Genomic DNA, 18,125 nt, shown 5'->3' on the forward strand with positions numbered 1-18,125 from the left:
GCTGAGTGCTCCAGTGTGTTCAGGGGCAAATCCTGCAGGCTGAGGCCCCCGGTACCTGTGAGCACACTGCAAGGACTAGTTCTGCAGCCAGGGACCAGGGATGGAGAACAAGCCAGCATGCGGAGGTCCCCGGACACTCTTCTGCTACAGGATTCTTTGAGAACTCCTGGCCTGCACTCCTTCTCAAACCGCAGTGGGTGACACTAGGGGGAGAGAACTCTGCTGGCCCAAAGACACCATCAGTTAGTTTTCTCCTTTCTGTGGGAGAGAAGGAAATGAGGGCTCCAGAACAAGCACCACCACAATGAGCTGGTGCTACCTCTCTCTATTTCTTCAGATATTAAATTAAGCCAAGTATATAAAACAATAATCTGTCTTCTTAAAATTCACACTCAGCCTTGGGGAGCTGCAAAGAGGATTTCTGCACAGGTTATTGTTTAAGGACAGAATCCTTTTCTCCCAGAACATATAGCAGAGCAAAAGCCAGATAGGGTTGGGGAGCAGAATTGCCAGGCCTTGTCTTTCCTGACCATCAGCACGACTGTCCTGTTCTTCTCACTTTAATTTGTAGTTTGTTTAGGGAACCTCAGTTCAAATGATATGGGAGAAGCATAACTCCTAAGCCTGCTAGATGTCAGATGTGCCAAGTTTGTGTCCCCTGAAGTCAAAGAATGAATTCCAAAGGACAAAGGAGGTTGAGTAGGAAAGTTTTATTGAGAGAGAACTCCTGAGAGACAGAAGGGGTCCTGAGTGGGTTACCACTGAGGCCCTTTGTCAGGGGTACTTTATACAACAAAGTCACAGTGTGGGTACAAAGTAGGTCAAGCTATAATCAACCAATAAGGTTACAAGTATAGCCACTTAGCTAATATTGATCCAATAAGAAAGCAGGGCACATACCAAAGGTATGTGGCTGACATCATTAACTTTGGCTTATCTATGACATCTAAATCAGGAACATTTTAGGGAAGGGATGGGTCCAGGTGTTCTGGTCACTCACCCCGGTGTCTGATGAATACCTGGACTCAATGGATTGGATGGTACTAATTACAATACAGTCTCAAGTTCTGCTTATCCCTTAGGGAAGCATGCAAGTCTGGCCATTACAACATTATCTTGGGCCCTTGCCTTCTTCAGATGTGCCTCCAGCCACAATTCTGATGTCCTTAATTTTCACTGATTTCCTTGGGAGCCCAGTCCAGTGGTGGCAAACCTATGGCACGTGTGCCACAGCAGTCATGCAGAGCCCTCTCTGTTGGCATGAGAGCCAAGTTCTCAGCATCACCCCAGCAGCTGAGCATTGGATATTCAGATTTAATTGCAGTGCTGGCACATTGTGATAAATAAATCGTTTTGCGTTGCAATTTGGGCATTTGGTATTTAAAAGGTTTGCCATCACTGGCCCAGTCCCTCTCTGACTATATATTATTTTCTATCTAACTTAGCTGCCTATAATACTAACACTTTCCCCCATCGAAAGTCAGACAACAATGAATCAGGCAGATTGCTTATTGCAGAAGTTCCTGGAGAAAAGGCCTGGAAAAAAGCTGTACCAACTCTTTCCAAACCTCAGTGAGAAGAATATTCTGTGATTCTGAGGCAGAAGTGATATGCTTCAACCTATAGGTAAGGAGCCATCCAGTTTCAGGGCAGACCTGACTGACATTAACAGCCCATTGTTAGCCTGCGATCTAGAGATACATGGGATCCAGATTTACTTGCATTGCTATCCCTACTGTCTCTGGAGTTGGTGAGCTCTGGACTCCTGCAGAGCTATTGCAGTGGGTCATTTCTTGATAGCAGTCTTACCTGCCCGTCTAGCATTTTCTTTGCTAATCCTCACTTGGTGACATTCAGGTGCATAGCACACACTCTGTGCGCTAGCTGTTAGGCCAGACCTTTCTGTCCCTTTCAAAACAACTAATGGAATGTAGTTGTGTGGGAATGACAAAAGAGATGAACTAAGATTGGAAAAGGAATTCATTTTCAAGCATTAATACTCTATTGCAATTAATTACCTGCCTGCCAAATAGCTATAGAGAGAACCATTGGCCTGGCCCACGGGACTGGCTTTCTGCTAAGATGCTGTGAGGACTAGAGTCTACCCATGGGCATGGAGTCCTGACCACCTCCATAGCCCTTGCCAACTCCATCTGGTGGGACAGACCCTTTATTCTGTACTTTCAACTATAGGTTGCTCTCTTGTTTTGTTGGGGAATATTACTAATGCTTTTCCAATGATAAATTACAAGAGTTGCCAAATTCTCCTTTTATAGGATTACTTGCAATTGGGTTTCCATCTCTTACACACAGAATCAAACTTGGGTTTTCTATGATGGGATTAGGACTCCTGGTCATGCCTGTTAAAGATCATTGTAGCAGCTAGGATACTGATACCATGCCTGGTCAAGCCCACAACTATGTCTCCCTCAAAAAAGAATATTTAGCAAAAATTATATGAAATTCCATACAGTGACCATAACTAAAATTTTATGTTCAAGTCCTTTTAATTTCCATACTCTCTATGCCTTCATGCTGAAATGGGAGACCGAGTAGTTGTCCAGAACCGGCATGCTGTCATCGCTTGGCACCATTGCTCAGTTGTTAAAGTCCACTCCTAATTACAGTTATCAAACAGTGTTTCAAGGGCCACAAGTTTCACCAGACACTAAAATCTAAAACTTATTTTATTTTATTTACTTTTTTTGGTACCGGAGATCGAACTTGGGTCCTTGTGCTTCGGGGCAGGCGGCAGAACCACTGATCTAAATCCCCAGCCCTAAAACTGATATTTATTGCCTGTGCATACCCATCATGACAGAAAAAAGAAAGAAAAGAAAAGAGAAAGGGACTTTGAATGCTTTACACTTAAGAAGTAGTGGAATGTGGATTATTTTGCTGTCGACTAGATATTAAATCACTGTTTTATTGTGAAATGACACTATACCTGAGTTGAAATAATACTATGTATGGTGACACTGTAAGACTAAAAATTTCATGACAGAATTCCCAAGTCATAAGAGTGCAATGGCCAGAAATATTAAAAAATTTAAAATGGAATATCTTATCTTGGTAGTTTTTTTCACAAAAATGAAAAATGAGAATAAGGCCACAACAAAATTAGTATTCCAAGTGGTTCATTTGTTAGCCAAATAAAACTATTTGCTACTTGTGAGTTAGTTAAATGTATACTTGTGAGTTAAATGTATTTAATCATTGTAGTTGAAGCAGTATGTCCTACGAAAATGAATTTATTTAAGAACATCAGTTTTTTGGCAAGAACAAATGCTGCAAGAGTTGGGAACATTGGGAAAAGCACCAATCATTAATCTAAAAAAACCAAGGCAAGTGATTTTAAATATTTTCTTTGGGTCTTGATGAGTTAACAGATATTACTGATAACTAGGAAAGATTAAGTATGCATTTATGCAGTAGACCACCAAGAAACAACTTGAAGTCAATAACACTTTATTCAAAGGGTCAAAGACAAATTTAAGGTAACTGAATAACTAGAATGTATGACTAGTTGACATGAAACAATTACATGTGAAAGTATTTTCAAAGATATTACGAAAACACTAATTTAGTATGATTTGAAGTATAATCTACTAAGATATGTTATAACTGGTGGCGATAAAAATATGTGCAGAAACAGGTACCTGCAGAAAGAATCAAATCTATTTGAATTTATTTTGTAATAACAGCATAGTTATTTGTTATTGAACCATGGTGCTACTGATAAATTTCCCTGGTTCTCATGGATTTAACCATTGTCAATTCTATGAATGCTTACGAGAAATAGAAGCTGAAGATCCTGATTTCTCCAGGCAAATGTTAGTGTGATAGCAGTGGTAAAATTTTATGCTAACTTTTGAGATTAGGACCAGGATTGAAATTTTTCTAAGCAGGAAGAATCACCGTCATTTATTATTTTCAAACACTAAGTGGTTTTGGAAATTAACTTTTGCTACAGACTTGATAATGTTTGTTAAAGAATTCAACCTAGGGCTGGGGATTTAGCTCAGTGGCACTGCGCCTGCTTTGCAAGCACAAGGTCCTGAGTTTGATCCCTGGTACCACAAAAAAAAAAGAAAGAAAGAAAAAAAAAAGAATTCAACCCAGAACTACAAGGTAAGACAGTACCTATACATGAAAATTATTAAATTGTTTTGTCCACAGCTCAATGAATTATAAATTACGTCAAACTTCTTTTATATATTTCCCGTGCTGTCAAAAGTTAAAACAAGAAGTGAGATCTTCAGTATCATTTGTGTGAAAAGACATTTTAAAGGATGAAATATATAAAATCTCATTACAGATCACATTAAGCATTAAATATTTGCAATTAATTTTGACAGCAGGGAAAACTAACTTTAAAATGGGTTATTGTTTTATTATGAATTTCATCAATAAGAAAATCTTTCTTGTCTTTTATCTAAGCCAAATTTGTATATCTGATGTGTTCTGAGTCCCTCTATTTTGTAAAACTTGGCTAGAGAGGAAGTACTTATTAATGAGTAAGAAGTTATATACTTGGTTAGAAGAATTTGGGAAAAAACATAAGGCAGAACAGGGTAAATGAGTTTCAGAAATATCAGGAGTCTGGGTGATTTTCAATTTAAATAGGGGGTCAGGGTAAGTCTCATTTAAAAATTATAAGGACTTAAAGGAGAAAAAGTATAAATGGTCAATGAAAATAGGAAAAAATTCTTCAAGGTCAATAGTAAAACAAATAAAAGGTAAAGAGAGTTGAGAGTATTTATAAAATCAGCAAAAGTAATAACAGTATCAAAAATTCCAAATAATTTCTCTCATCTAGTGCCAGTGGAAATGTGAATTAGTAACATTCTTTTGGGGATCACTTGGCAACATAACAAAAGCCTCAAAAATATGTTTACCTCTTGATTTAACAATTTCAGTTTATCCTAAGCAAATACATAAGCAAGTGTCCAAAGATACTTCCCAATGCTTGAAAATCATCCTTGTTCAATAGGGAAAATTATCCTATTTCTGTTTCTCATTTCTCCAGAGATTAAACTATGTACTGAGTGCTTCAATGGAAAAGAGAAGGCAGTATTAAATGACAACAAAAAGTATCCTTGTAAGCAATGTCAGAAAACTTTGTTAATTTTTTATTAATTATGGTTTGAAATGTTAATTTGCTATCTTCAAAACTAACTTTACCTGTTTAATTTAAGATGTAGCTTTTTAGATGTAGCTCCAAAAATATTGAAACTAACATAAGTTGACAAGCTGCCTGTTTAAGAATGAGTGACAATGGTGCTACTGGTCAGGTCTGGGCTGAGTCACAGCCAGAGTCACTGGGGCATTGTGACAAGCAGGGTTTTCCCTCCAGGTCTCCCTCTTGCCAGAAGAGCCATTTCTGAAGCAAAGACGCAGTCGTTCAATTTAAATCCAGCAACTGCCCACTCACATCCCAAAGTAAATTCTTCTCTCTCAGCCTATATATGCCCTCCATGATTTGTATGGAGATCACAGTCTGGAATTTTCTAGAATAATCTTGATTTTAATAACAATTTTGCTCCATCATTCTGATGAAATACATGTGTCAGATGAAACTTTTGGATCAAAATCAATATACGTGTATATACTTACTGTTTCTATAAGTCTAGAGGTTGTTCAATTTTTTTTTGTACCGGGGATCGAACTCAGGACCTTGCATTTGTGAGGAAGCAGTGGCACCACTGAGCTAAATCCCTGGCCCTTGAATTTTTTTTTTTTGGTACCGGTGATCGAACTCAGGTCCTTGCGCTTTTGAGGCAAGTGCCAGAACCACTGAGCCAAATCCCCAGCCCCCTTGAATTTTTAATATCCATAAGTGCAATGTTTTTTCTTAGTTCTAGACATTTTCCAAGTTTTCACTTTAAAAAGGCACAGAGAAATCTATATTTGGAGACCAAATTTATATTGCATTTCATGCAGAAATCCTTTGTAGATTAGCATAATACATTCAAACTGCTCTAAGTAATTAATTAACTTGGTGGGTCACACATGACCATTATCACTGTTCTGGCTTCTTTTAGATGTGCTCATAGGTGGGGATTTTCAGAGGTGGCTGGACTTAGGGTGTGTGAATATGGATTAAAGGTGTATCATAATTTAGTCTACTCATTGGTTTGGCATAATTTGGGGAGTGGATAATGGAAAGGCCCACCCTAGGTGTGATTGGCCCCAAAGAATAAGCTTGTAGCCTGAATGGAATAAAAGGGAAAAATTGTGATGCTGCTGCTTCACTGCTTCCTGCCTGCCCTGCCCAGTACTGTTTCTCTTCTGCAGTGCCCCTCTGCCACACAGCCAGCTGACTAGGGACTGAAACATCTACAAACTCTGAGCCAAAATAAACATTTCCTCTTTTAACTTATGGGTGTTGGGTATTTTGTCTCAGCCATGAAAAAGTAACTGAAACAATCACTATCCTCTAAAGGTCAAAATGTCAAAGCCAGCTATTGTCTTTGGGCATCAGTAGAAACTTTTTCTAGGTATGACTGCTGCCCTGCACAACCAATTATGAACCACCCTTGTCAGAATGTGATTTCTAAATAGCTGGTGCTGCTAGCTGGCAGTCTCTCCCCATGCTTTCCAGAGATTCCCAAGATTTTCCCATAGCCCACACTGAGCACTGCAATCAGCTGCCCATGGACACCACTAACAGACTTAACATTAGGGGTTTTCCTAAGCTCAAGTCTTGATTGTTGCTCCCAAGATAATTCACCCATTACTGGGGAGTACTTGATTAAAATAATGTTAATGCTCTTGTCCATTTATTTATATTAATAACATTAGAAGGGATGAATAAAATTCCACATCATTTAAATGAAGAAAACAGAAGTGTAGCTTTGTCTGTGCATGACAGTAAAAGACTTGGCCTTCTAATAGGGCAATATAAATATATAATAATGCATGCATAGGTCAAAAAGGTTGACAGTATAAAAACATATGTTCCTTGATGGCCAATTATAGGCCACATATTCAGTTTGGAGGAAAGAGGAAATTTATACAAGCATAAAACATGATTATATTTTTTCAGGGACCTTATTTAAGACAACAAAATAAATCCATACAGCAATTGCAAATGGAATAACTTTACACCCACACATTCAAAAACCAGGACTAGAGTATCAGTCTGCTAAAGCCCTTCCTGCCTGCAGATCTGTCTCTTTCGGGTCATTCTCCACAGTGCTGTCAGCTGATTTATTTAAAGTGTGACTCTAACATTTTATAACTCTGCGTTACATCCGTCAGTGTTTCCAGCATATGCCTACAGGATAATACCCAAGCCTCCCTTCAGAGGTCAGATTCCAGCCTGTTGGACACGCTCCTTTCTGCGCCCCCTACTGGGCTCACTATGAGTGGTGCCCTGCACAAACCCCTCTTGGTTCAACCCGATTCATTCTTCAGAGACAGCTCAGGACAATTAAACATCCTTCCCACTCTCAGCACTGAGGGAGGAATTCCCTTCCTCTGTACTCTGTCCAGGGAAATCTCTTGTGTTCGTTACTTTTCCCTCATTGCCAGTGATAGCCATGTCTCTGTCACCATTCCTTTGTGACCTCATGTATCTCACAGCTTTGGTTTGTTAACTCAGATCTTTATATCTAGCCTGGATCTCTTTTGAGCTCCAACCTCTTACATCCATTTGCCTACCAGTCACATCAATTTGGATGTCTCAGAGACCCTAAATTCAGCATATCCAGATCAGTTTATTTTTCCTGTATCTGAGGTCCGCAAGCCACCCTTTAACTTGATGATTCCCTTGAAGGACTCTTGAGACAGAGAATTGTTGTGTTCCTGGCTATGAACTGTCACAGAAAAAGGACACAGATTAGAATCCGTAAAGGGAGAAGAGAGAGGAGTAAAGTCTAGGAGACACCAAGTGCTCTCCCCCAGTAGAAACAACAATAATGTGTGACAATACTTGTGAAGTGTTGTGACAGAAGTTCTCCTGGGCTTTGGTGATTGCGGTTATTATTAGGGGTCAGTCAGGGAGGTATGCAGAACCCATCAATGACTGACATTAGCTACTCAGATTCCAGCCCCAGGGTAACAAGAGGCATTTACCGTAAGTCACGTTAGGACAAACTTATTTGGTCACGATGGTAGAGCATGACCCAAGGCCCAAGGCATACAAAAACACTCCTAGAAGGTGGAATGTACCAAAGATCAGAGGTTATTCCCCAGGATTCTGCATCTGTCAAAAAGACAGATGTTTCTTTGATGTAAGGTGCAAGTCTGCTGGGTGAACTACTTTCTGCACAATCCTCAAGGCTGTTTTGCCTTAAACCCTATTATCCTCCACTACCCAAGCCAGGAACTGGACTAGATTGTTTCACTCAACCCCAGCATCCAATGAGTCTACCTGTAGAGTGGACACTTGACTTACGAACTTAATCTGTTCCCAAGGGCTGTTTGTAACTCAGATTGGTCAATTGAAGGCTCAGGCCCCTCTTCACAACCTTCAAAGTCTCTCTCTCTCCTGTATATAGGAGAGACACTGGCCCTCTTTAGTGTCCTTAGAGAGACATTGGCCCAGGATTTCTCAATTAACCCCACACATGAAAGGATGTTGTAATGTTCCTTCCAGAATGCTTTAAGGGTTAAATCTGTATCTGGAAGCACAAGTAGCTGGCATTCGGATCATAACTCAAGACTTTGCTCATGTTAAAACTAAAATTCCGGTCATAACCCGAGTTGTTCATATGTCAGGCCAGTTGTAACTCGAGGGTCCACTGTAACTCGGGGGTCCATACTGCTTCCATGTAGAACTTAGAATTGTGATAAATGCTGACAGAAGTATATACAATTAAGGCATTTGTAGTGAATGCTCTATAATAGAGGAATATGGCAAGGAGTGGGAATAGTTTCATGTCACATTTGTGCTCAAATTATTCAATAGCATCATCAAGCCTTCAGGATACATTCAAAACTTTTGTATCCGTGATCCTTTTAGCCAGGCCACAGTCTACCCCCTCCTACTGGTCTCCTGCATCCTCATTCAGGCCATTTGTAGTTTCCTTAAAGGTCATGTGGTTCCACCTCTGACCTTGAATGTTCTGTTCCCTCTCCCTGGAATGTTCAGTCTTTAGTACTGAGCTGAACATCCCCACTCATCCCCACTCCTTGGTCTAAGATGCTTTTCTCCTTCTCTGCTCTTAAGCACTCCAACACCTTCATCAGAGCGCTTAACTAGCTGCCTTAAGTTGCCTGTGTACTTGCTCCTAGGAGTGGATTATTAGTTTCTGAGGACAACATCCAAGTCACCTTCAATGTTAGATCGCCAGCGCCTGGCATAGCAGCAATCCTGAGGTATTCAATCAACATTTACTAAATAGGGAAATTCAATTTGGAGAGCAAATAGGTGACTGCCTGTCTACAAGAATCAGAGAAAGGGCTGTGATGGAATGCTAGAGCAAGGCCCTGGGCGCAATCCTGCAGTACCAAAAAAAAAAAAAAAAAAAAAATCAGGAAAGCTTTATAGATGTAAGAACACTTAAATTGATATTAAAGAAAATTAGTTGATCAGATTAAAGAGAAAACATACCATAATCTTAATACAATTCCTGATGTTCAAATGTCAGCTCCACCACACACTAGCTGTATGGAACGGGACATGTTTCTTCTCTTTTCTTTGTGGCAGTTTCCTCATCTGTGAAGTGATGCAGAGTGGTTGTATAGAGTGTTTGGGAGAAGGAAAAGAACTTGCTTATCAAGGCTTGGGATGGCACAGCCTGGGACAGCTAGGGTGCAATGCGCTTTTAGATTTTTCAACGTTTCTGTTGTCCATAATAATTTGATTGGATTACAGATGTGTAGCTCACCCTACACATCTGTATAAGGCTGCTTTTTTGCATCAGTTCTGCTTTAATACAGCATACTAAGTATGTTCCTAAAAATCACAATATGCAAAACTGCACAATAAAACTATAGAGCATATGGGGCACAACACTCAAAATTTCATCAGTGGGTCATTTTTTTAAAAAAGGGGGGGATCCTAATAAAAACTGTAGCATTTTAGATATGTTAAATGGTTAAAAGCACAATATATATACTTCACCTTGAAAAAGATCAAGTTTGTGGAAGTAGGTGTGGAAGGCTGCAGCTTGTGACATGGCGGAGAGGTGCCTGAGATCTGAAGGGAAACAGGCGATGTGTGTTGTTTACGACACGTGTGGTTAATTGAGGAAGCTGGAAGACTTTGAGATACGTGTGTTTTGTATTCCTATGCAGCTTGGGTCAGCTGGGTGTAATTTTTTGCATTTTCCTACTTTTTCTCATAGAAAATGTGCACATAAGCAAAGGGAAATTTTACATTATGTTTAAATTGTTCCCTATATCAATATTTCTGGGGTTTTCCATTGCATTTATAAAACAAGGTTTAGAGGAGAGCTGTGAATTCAGATAGACCACAGCTTGACTGTACATTTCAGGAACTACACCTGAGGCATGCATTAAAGGAAGTTTTTTGGGGGAGGGATTTAGGACTCAATTAAAACTCAAATCATGGTTCTGCTTACTCAGAGAAGGCTTTGTGCCATACCAGGGTGACCATTCCTCCCAGTTTACATTCATAGTAAGAGGACCAATCACAAATAGTTCCCCCCCTTGTTCGATTTAGTCACCAGAGCTATAATTAGCAAACCCCAGTTATGCAGAGCTTTGGGTTACCAGGTCCAGAGAGATAGATACTTGAGGTAAGAGGAATGTGTTCTCCCAGATTTCTGCCCATCACCCCACAAATGACTGTGTTAGGATACATACTGCTTCCTGGCCCTCACTGGCAAGGCCAGAGTACACCTGTGAGATTTGCCATAAGCTCTGTTAAGTTACCAAATAATTTAAATGAAAAGAATTTATGATTTGTTTTATGTATCCAGGTCTTTGCCCTTAATAAAAATGGGCAATACTGGTTCAGAAACAACAGCAAAGTTTATTTTTCATATCCCAGTTAAAATTTCCATTTTAAAAAAGATCTAAGTAGTTTATTCTAGAATAACATGTCAAGAATGTGTGGGTAGTTGTTGGATTTCTCTTTATTTGGGACATTATCACAGAATTTGAAAAAAATTTTTGGCAAAGTTTGATTTCACTGGGATCAACTAGAGAGATTTTCAATATTATTTAGTACTTCTTGGTTGAAAAAAATTTTTTAATGTGAACATTACCTTTCAAGATAAGAGACTAAAAGTACTTAAAGTTTGATATTCCACAAAAGCATTGTACTTTTAGATGACTACTTGAAAACTGCATTTGATCGAACCTCTTCACTCATCGAAAATTAGACATGCATAGATGTGTTTATTCTGAAAGTCTTGTTATGGCTTGTATCTAGAGGCCCTCCTAAAGCCTTATTGCTGTCATAGAGGTGGCTGGATCTAGAGTGCGTGATGCTGGAATTGAGGGTGTATGATCACTAAGTTAGTCTACAGATGGTTTGGCATCGTTCTGAGTGTGGATAATGAGAAGGCCCACCCTGGGTGTGAGTACTACCTGCCCTAAGGACGTCTGGCCTGGATATTGTATAAAGGACAGAAAGAGGGCTGTCGTTGGCACTTGCTGCTTGCTTCCTTGCTACTTTACTGCTTTGGTGCCTTCCTGCTTCCTGCCTGGCATGAACTTTGCCATGCCACCCTGCCAACTATGAACTGAAACCTCTACAAACTATGAACTGCAATAAACTTCTCCTCCTTTAACTTTGGGTGTCAGGTATTTTGTCTCAGCAATGAGAAAAGTGACTAAGTTGTTCCAGGCTCGTATACACAGGAGGAAAAAAAAAGGAGTCAAGGTAGGCAGGAAAAAAAATTGTAAGTAGCACCCATACTTAGAAGCTGGTTCCAGCAGTCCAGGGTAAGCAGTCTGTACCTAGGGAATACGTCTGATCTCACGCCTGGCTAGGGTGAACACATAACCCCCTCAGGCATCATAGGTAAAAGAGAACTGGATCCAAACAGCCAGAATGGAGGGCAGGTTTTAGTTACATCTGACTTAACTGGCACAACTGCTTCTTGTTTTCTAGTACCCAGGGCTGGGTGGTTTCAATGAAGCACTATCTGTAGGTAGGAACTGTCTTGACAGACCAGAAACAGGACATCTGAATATCCAAATGCAGGTGCAGCAGGGAAGCTATGGTAGCTCATTGGTCTACAAGCAGCTCTTCTCAAACTGAGTAAAAATGCCCACACCTTATTTAATTCCGTTACCTTACCTTTCATGATGAACTAGTTCCAAAAGTTTACTGGACCTCTGGACAAAATGAAGCTTCTGGCCACTGTGACTGTGGTGGCAGAGGGATGTGGGACACGCTAACCACTGAGTGGACAAAAAGGCAGGACAGGAGTGCTGTCTGGACAGAGCAGAAGAGCTGCCTGTATGCATCTTCCCATTATTCAGTGGCCTGGAGACGATCATATTAGATCTCTAACGCCCTCGTCTCCCAAAGATAGAGGGCCAACCCAAGTAGTTGCCATCGTAAACTCTCTCTCTCTCTCTCTCTCTCACACACACACACACACACACGAATTATACACATGCACCAACTGATCATTACTTTTGGTGTTCTGGTGTTGAAGATTATAGGTGGAAGCTAATGGGTTAAGACTTGAACAATTTCACATAAAAAACCTTACCAGCAGCCACTGCCATGGTGTGAAATGTTGAAAAATTCAGAAATCACAAGATATGGATGTTTAAGTTCTAACTTTAATATTTTACTAGTATGTGACCTTGAGATCATCAATCAACATGTTATCAACTCTTTAAAAGTAGGGAGGTTAATATACTCTCACCTGATTAAAAAAATCAGAAGAAAATGTGTTCTGTGCACTGAAGGGTATTTTAATAAATGGGTAAAATTACCATTTGGACATTTTGAAACTTCCTATTATAAAAAGGCTCAAGAAGGTTAATAAGACTTAAAATACTTTCCTGCCAAAGCTCACGAACATCTGAAGCTTTAAAAAGCAGTAATAATTAGCTCAGTGGTTCTGCCTCCTGCCTCGCAAGCAGAAGAACCCAAGTTCGATCCCCAGTACCAAAAAAACCCCAGTAATACATCTTTTGCAGAATATGGTTTACTGTTTTCATAATAAATGGATGAAATACCTACATCATCCACAACACATTGTCAGTGCTCACCGAAGCGCAGCATGTTCTATCCCCCTCCCACCTTGTTTGTAACTAGGATACAGGTGGAAGGCTTCGGCTTCTCTTTCAGGTGTGCATCTTAAAATCACCCCACACTACCCACCAGTCTGCTTTCTCTGATGTGGCAACTCAGGGGACAAGTGTTCCAGATGGCAGAGCTGAAGATGGGGGACTTTTCTGGTAGTAGTGCTTGGCATTGAACCCAGGGAGCACTATGCTAAAGCCCTAGTCCTCTTATTTTTTGACACAGGGTCTCTTCAAGTCACTAAGTTGCCAAAGATGAGCTTGAATTTGATCTTCCTGCCTCAACCTCCTAGAGTGCTGGGATTACAGGTGTCACTATGCCCAGCAAGATTTAAACTTTCATAGTAAGCCACTCCACTTTAATGTCTGGTACTCGTAGCATGACTCTTCTAGTACTATGCAAGAAATCAAGTGAGAAAGGGTTAGAAACAATCATAAAACTCCTACCACCTTGAGAAAGAAGTTGCAGGACTCTAACCCAAATGTGCTTTTTAAATTTCATCAGTATTTCATTGTATGCTCAGTATGTTAAACACTACACTTAGAGCAGTTATTTCTGAATTTTAACTCTATGAATATTGAGTTGGGTTGTTACTTATCACGGGCATTACAGTATTTCTTGATCGCTGTCAAATTCATTAAGTTTTCTTTTTAAACATCAACTAAATCCAAGTGTTTAAATAAAAATTTAATCAATAGTCTGCTCCACTTTTAATTTATACCCATCCTGGAGGAGGAAAAAATATATATACTCTATTTAGAAAAAGAAGTAGGATAACCTATCTTACTATCCTTATCTGCATAGCCCAATCTTTGCAAATGCTCTATTGGATGACAATGCATGTTTATGTGGGGAAGAAAACCCTATACTGTTTCAGCATTTTGTGAGAAACAAAACTCAGCAAAACAAAATAATTTATTATATAGTACTTCCCATGGGAAATAACACTAAACCCCAGCAAAAGGCCTAGCAGTGTGACTGCTTTGAGACAGCAATGTGGCCGTGGGACAGAACTGTCAGCCCACATTTTATGAACCGACTGCACGTGTGGATAGCAGCTACTGTTTATTTCAATTTGGGTTTATAGGCTGGTCTTTCACTCCACTCCACAGCTGTCAATGGCAGGGAGTGTGCTTGTCTTCTGATCCCCAGGGATCACAAAGTGATATACTCTAACATTTGAGAGGAGCTTCATAAATGTTTATCAAAAGACTGAAAAACAGTAACTAAACATAGTGAAAAGCACATTTACTAGAATTCCATGATCCAAACTTATTTAAAATCCACTTTAGAAATAAGAACATGGTTTACATGAGGAAGTACACTTTGAAGATCTTTACAACAGGGCAATCACAGAGTCTTGTTAACTCGCAGCACTCCTGGCATACACACTGCACAAACTAAGCCTTTCCAGAGGTCCAGGGCCTTCAAATGCTCCCCCAGCCAGAGGAGGTCAACACAGGACTTCAGGCTTCTTCCTCCTCATCATGCACCACAGAATGTTTTCCCATAAAAAACCATGTTATCACAAGCGTACTGACAACACTTTCCGAACAACATTTCAATTATAATGAAGCAAACAATTTGCTGTGGACAGTCTTGCGACTGTAATCACTTAGTATATTGCTTCTAGGAGAAAATACTTATTGAATTTTAGTCACAATTTTCTGGTATCACTGATTCTTCTATTAAGTTCCCATCATTGTAAATTGCAGATGCAAACATTTAAAAATAGGAAAATTTTATCGAAAATTTTGACTTTTGCTTTGAAAATTCAAAATGAATAGTCATGTAAAACAAGACAAAATATTTCAGATTTACGTACTGATAAGAAAATACTGACGATTATCAGAAGGGCTTTCAAACTGATAGTAACATCATTTAATCATGGCTAAATATTAAGACCGGAGCACAGCTGTATTATTAGTACACAGTAAATCCTCGGAAAAAGAAGAGATAATCTTGGGAGTTTAGTGTGTAGATTCAGGGATTATGCAAGAAGGAAATTCCAACATTCTGGTTAAGTTTTGGTGATTAGGGATCACTGTAAAATTGGAACTTCTAGCAGATCTATGCAAATATCAAAGGCACAATTAATCTAGGGTTTTCATTTTACTGTTTCTTTCACATCTGAGATTTTAAAGGCTCAAGGGGTGTTTTTAATATGAGAAATTAACCCACTTTATAATGGAAACAATGAAAAACATACTGTTTTCTAGAAATCTATCCTCATGGAATACAGTATTTTAAAGTAAAAGATGTGTATTAAAAATCAGCATGTTTGCTTCTGATAAAGTAAACTCCTAGGAGAAAGTCTTGACAAATCTATCAGTAACTCTCTTTAAAATTTCTGATTGCCTTTCTTCAACCACATTATTGCTAAATAACAAAAGAATAATTACGTCCCAGCTGGGTTTCTTCCTCTGGAATATGGTACTCTGAAAGTTAACATTTTTAATATTTTAAACACGTGACCATGCATTAAGCTGAAGGTAGAGAGTGACTAACATTCCAGAGCCAGCTCTTTGAGACTACAAATATGGTTATGTTAGGCACATACTCATGTCTCCTACAATACTCTAGTGACAACCTATCAGCCTTGGGAAAATGGCTGCTGCTACACAACTCCCAAGGATCATATACACTGAGTAGATAACACAAAGAGGCTTGGGGGGGTGGGGGGATTTAAATGGACCAGCCACCATCAGGGTGAGTGCTTATAAGTGGCTGAACTAATGGAAAAGGAAAAGACAGATGGAACCAAACTATTCCATCTAACAAGGATTGGACCTGTGTGGGTTTCTATATACAGAGACAAGCAGGATGAGGCACTTAAAAAGCTTTTTGATGAAAATCTAGGGGAAGAGCCTGACCTATATTTTTTAGCATTACTACTATCAATAATAACATACTTTTCATGAGGAAACATGCAGTCAGAAACATTACAGAGGCAAAGAGCCTAAGACTGTTCTGAAAGTGAAATGATACAAGATTGTCCAGAGTATATCTGGATTATAAAATCTGATGTTTTTACATTGTCATACTTCTTTAACATTAATGGTATTTCATTGAAAAAATATTTAAAAATTATTGGCAATGATATAAAGCCCTAGCTGGTACAGACATTACTGTACTGGTACCCATCTGATAAGGAAAATATCATCATCCAGACATCTTCTATATTTTTTATTTCCAAATATCTTAAATCAATATTCTTACATTGCTATTCAAAGGTACTTTAGTTGTCTTGTCCCTATTACTCTATATCAACAGTCCTTTTACAAATTATAATATCCTACATATATAAAATTAAAATCTAATGCTGTAGAAAGTCTCAAAAATGTAATGTTAGTATGCTGATTTTCTAAATAACTTGGCTTCATGGAATAACTTTGAATATTTATTGCCCAGATGAATTTAAAAAAATTTAAATGTAATGTGGTACTACCTAATATATGTATAAACAGAATAGCACTAAAAACTTTTTATTGGCATTAAATGCTGTATTTATGGTTGTGCAAAATTTTTAAGTCTTAAAGCCTCTTAACATAATCATGTATATTTATGTACAAAACACATAAATTTTACTTTATTTAAAACATATGAAAGAGGTAATTCCAAAATCACACTAAACATAATAAATATAGAACTTGCTTTGTTAAAAATCTACAGTATACATTCAAGTAAAGGCTAAACTTCCAATGCCAACTATATTTGGGACAAAAATTAAACATTTACAATAATCAGTTTCCTAAAAGTGCTATTTTTAATGCCTATAAAGAGGAAACTCATTCTAGTGCCTTTGTTTCCATCCAAACCTCTATACATTCCTTTTTTCACAGAGCCAGATGCTTCTGTTACTAAAAATACATATCCAAAGCTTTTCTATCCTCTTACACAGATTTAGCAATTCAACTGTTTGGGGGAAGACAGGGAAGTCCAAACAAACAACTCGGACCATTCTTAATTATCAGAGATGACTCACTTTATGACACACCCTGTTTCAACTTCGATGAGACAAATTCGATGAATATGTTAGTGAAACAAAGTTCCCATCCACACATCTAAGGTAAGTCATCTTTTTCTACATGAGAATTTGTGTAGGTCAAAGAGCATCCGCTGTAGCAACCTTCCTGTGATCTAGGCCTGGATGCCACGCTCCACGTCTGATTGCTACATTCTCTTCCGACCTGATTTGGTTTCATCTCTTCAGGAGTTATATTCAGCACATTGACTGAACTGTTGGGAAAAGAAAGGTAGAGCTTAATAATTATCCCCACCTTCTTTTGTACTTTATGCCTGAATGTCTAATGTCTACAAGTCTGGCTGTCCCCACTCCTCGGGTGAAGTAAATTCTGAAGATACACTAATCAAGAACATTAAGAAAACTTTCAAAATGGCTTAGGTTATCACTTCTATCTACCCATCTATTTTCCTACTTATCTATTTATTGTATTTATCCCTCTAGTCTACTCTGAAACATGCTGCCCAAGGGAAGACTAAGGCAGACAACGTGTGGGTTTTCACAGCTAATTCCCTTGTCTCCTTTCTATCACTATTTTCTAATGTCTTTACGGTTCCCTTCTTTACTTGTCCATTTGCTGGTGTGTGCTCTCATCTCTCCACTCACATGTTTAAAGAATGCCCACAAAAGTGCTTAAAAGAACAGAAACTGAAGCCAGATAAAAGATTATTTAAAAATCTATGGAGCAGAGCCATAGAATACATTATCTGAAGCATCTTATGTAATTTTTTCCACAAAAACTTTTCTAAATATACATTTCTTGTGACTTTTGTTTACCAACTTGACCTTAGAACATGGCAAACCTAGAAAACATTAAGTCATTTTTAATTCTAAAATTGAAACCAATAACTTGACAATTTTATTTACACCTATTTACCAATACAGTACTTCAAAAAAGAAAGAAAAGAAATTTGTTTG

General features: G+C 38.7%; 1 protein-coding gene across 11 annotated transcripts in view; it reads right to left on the minus strand.

Moving 5' to 3' along the window:
* Nucleotides 1-14,416: 14,416 nt before the first annotated feature.
* The window catches only part of Ssx2ip (SSX family member 2 interacting protein), a 40,116-nt gene continuing 36,407 nt past the window's right edge, over nucleotides 14,417-18,125 (minus strand). For all 11 annotated transcript variants that reach the window (XM_087212989.1, XM_087212995.1, XM_004841362.3 and 8 more), the window contains one exon: nucleotides 14,417-17,422. In XM_087212989.1, the coding sequence (XP_087069115.1) occupies nucleotides 17,248-17,422 (175 nt within the window). In that variant the 3' untranslated portion in view covers nucleotides 14,417-17,247. The remainder of the gene's footprint in view (nucleotides 17,423-18,125) is intronic.

Source organism: Heterocephalus glaber, unplaced genomic scaffold, assembly GCF_053883595.1.
Source record: "Heterocephalus glaber isolate CG9 unplaced genomic scaffold, H.glaber_assembly_v1.0 deba00001442, whole genome shotgun sequence".
In the NCBI taxonomy this organism is placed as follows: domain Eukaryota; kingdom Metazoa; phylum Chordata; class Mammalia; order Rodentia; family Bathyergidae; genus Heterocephalus; species Heterocephalus glaber.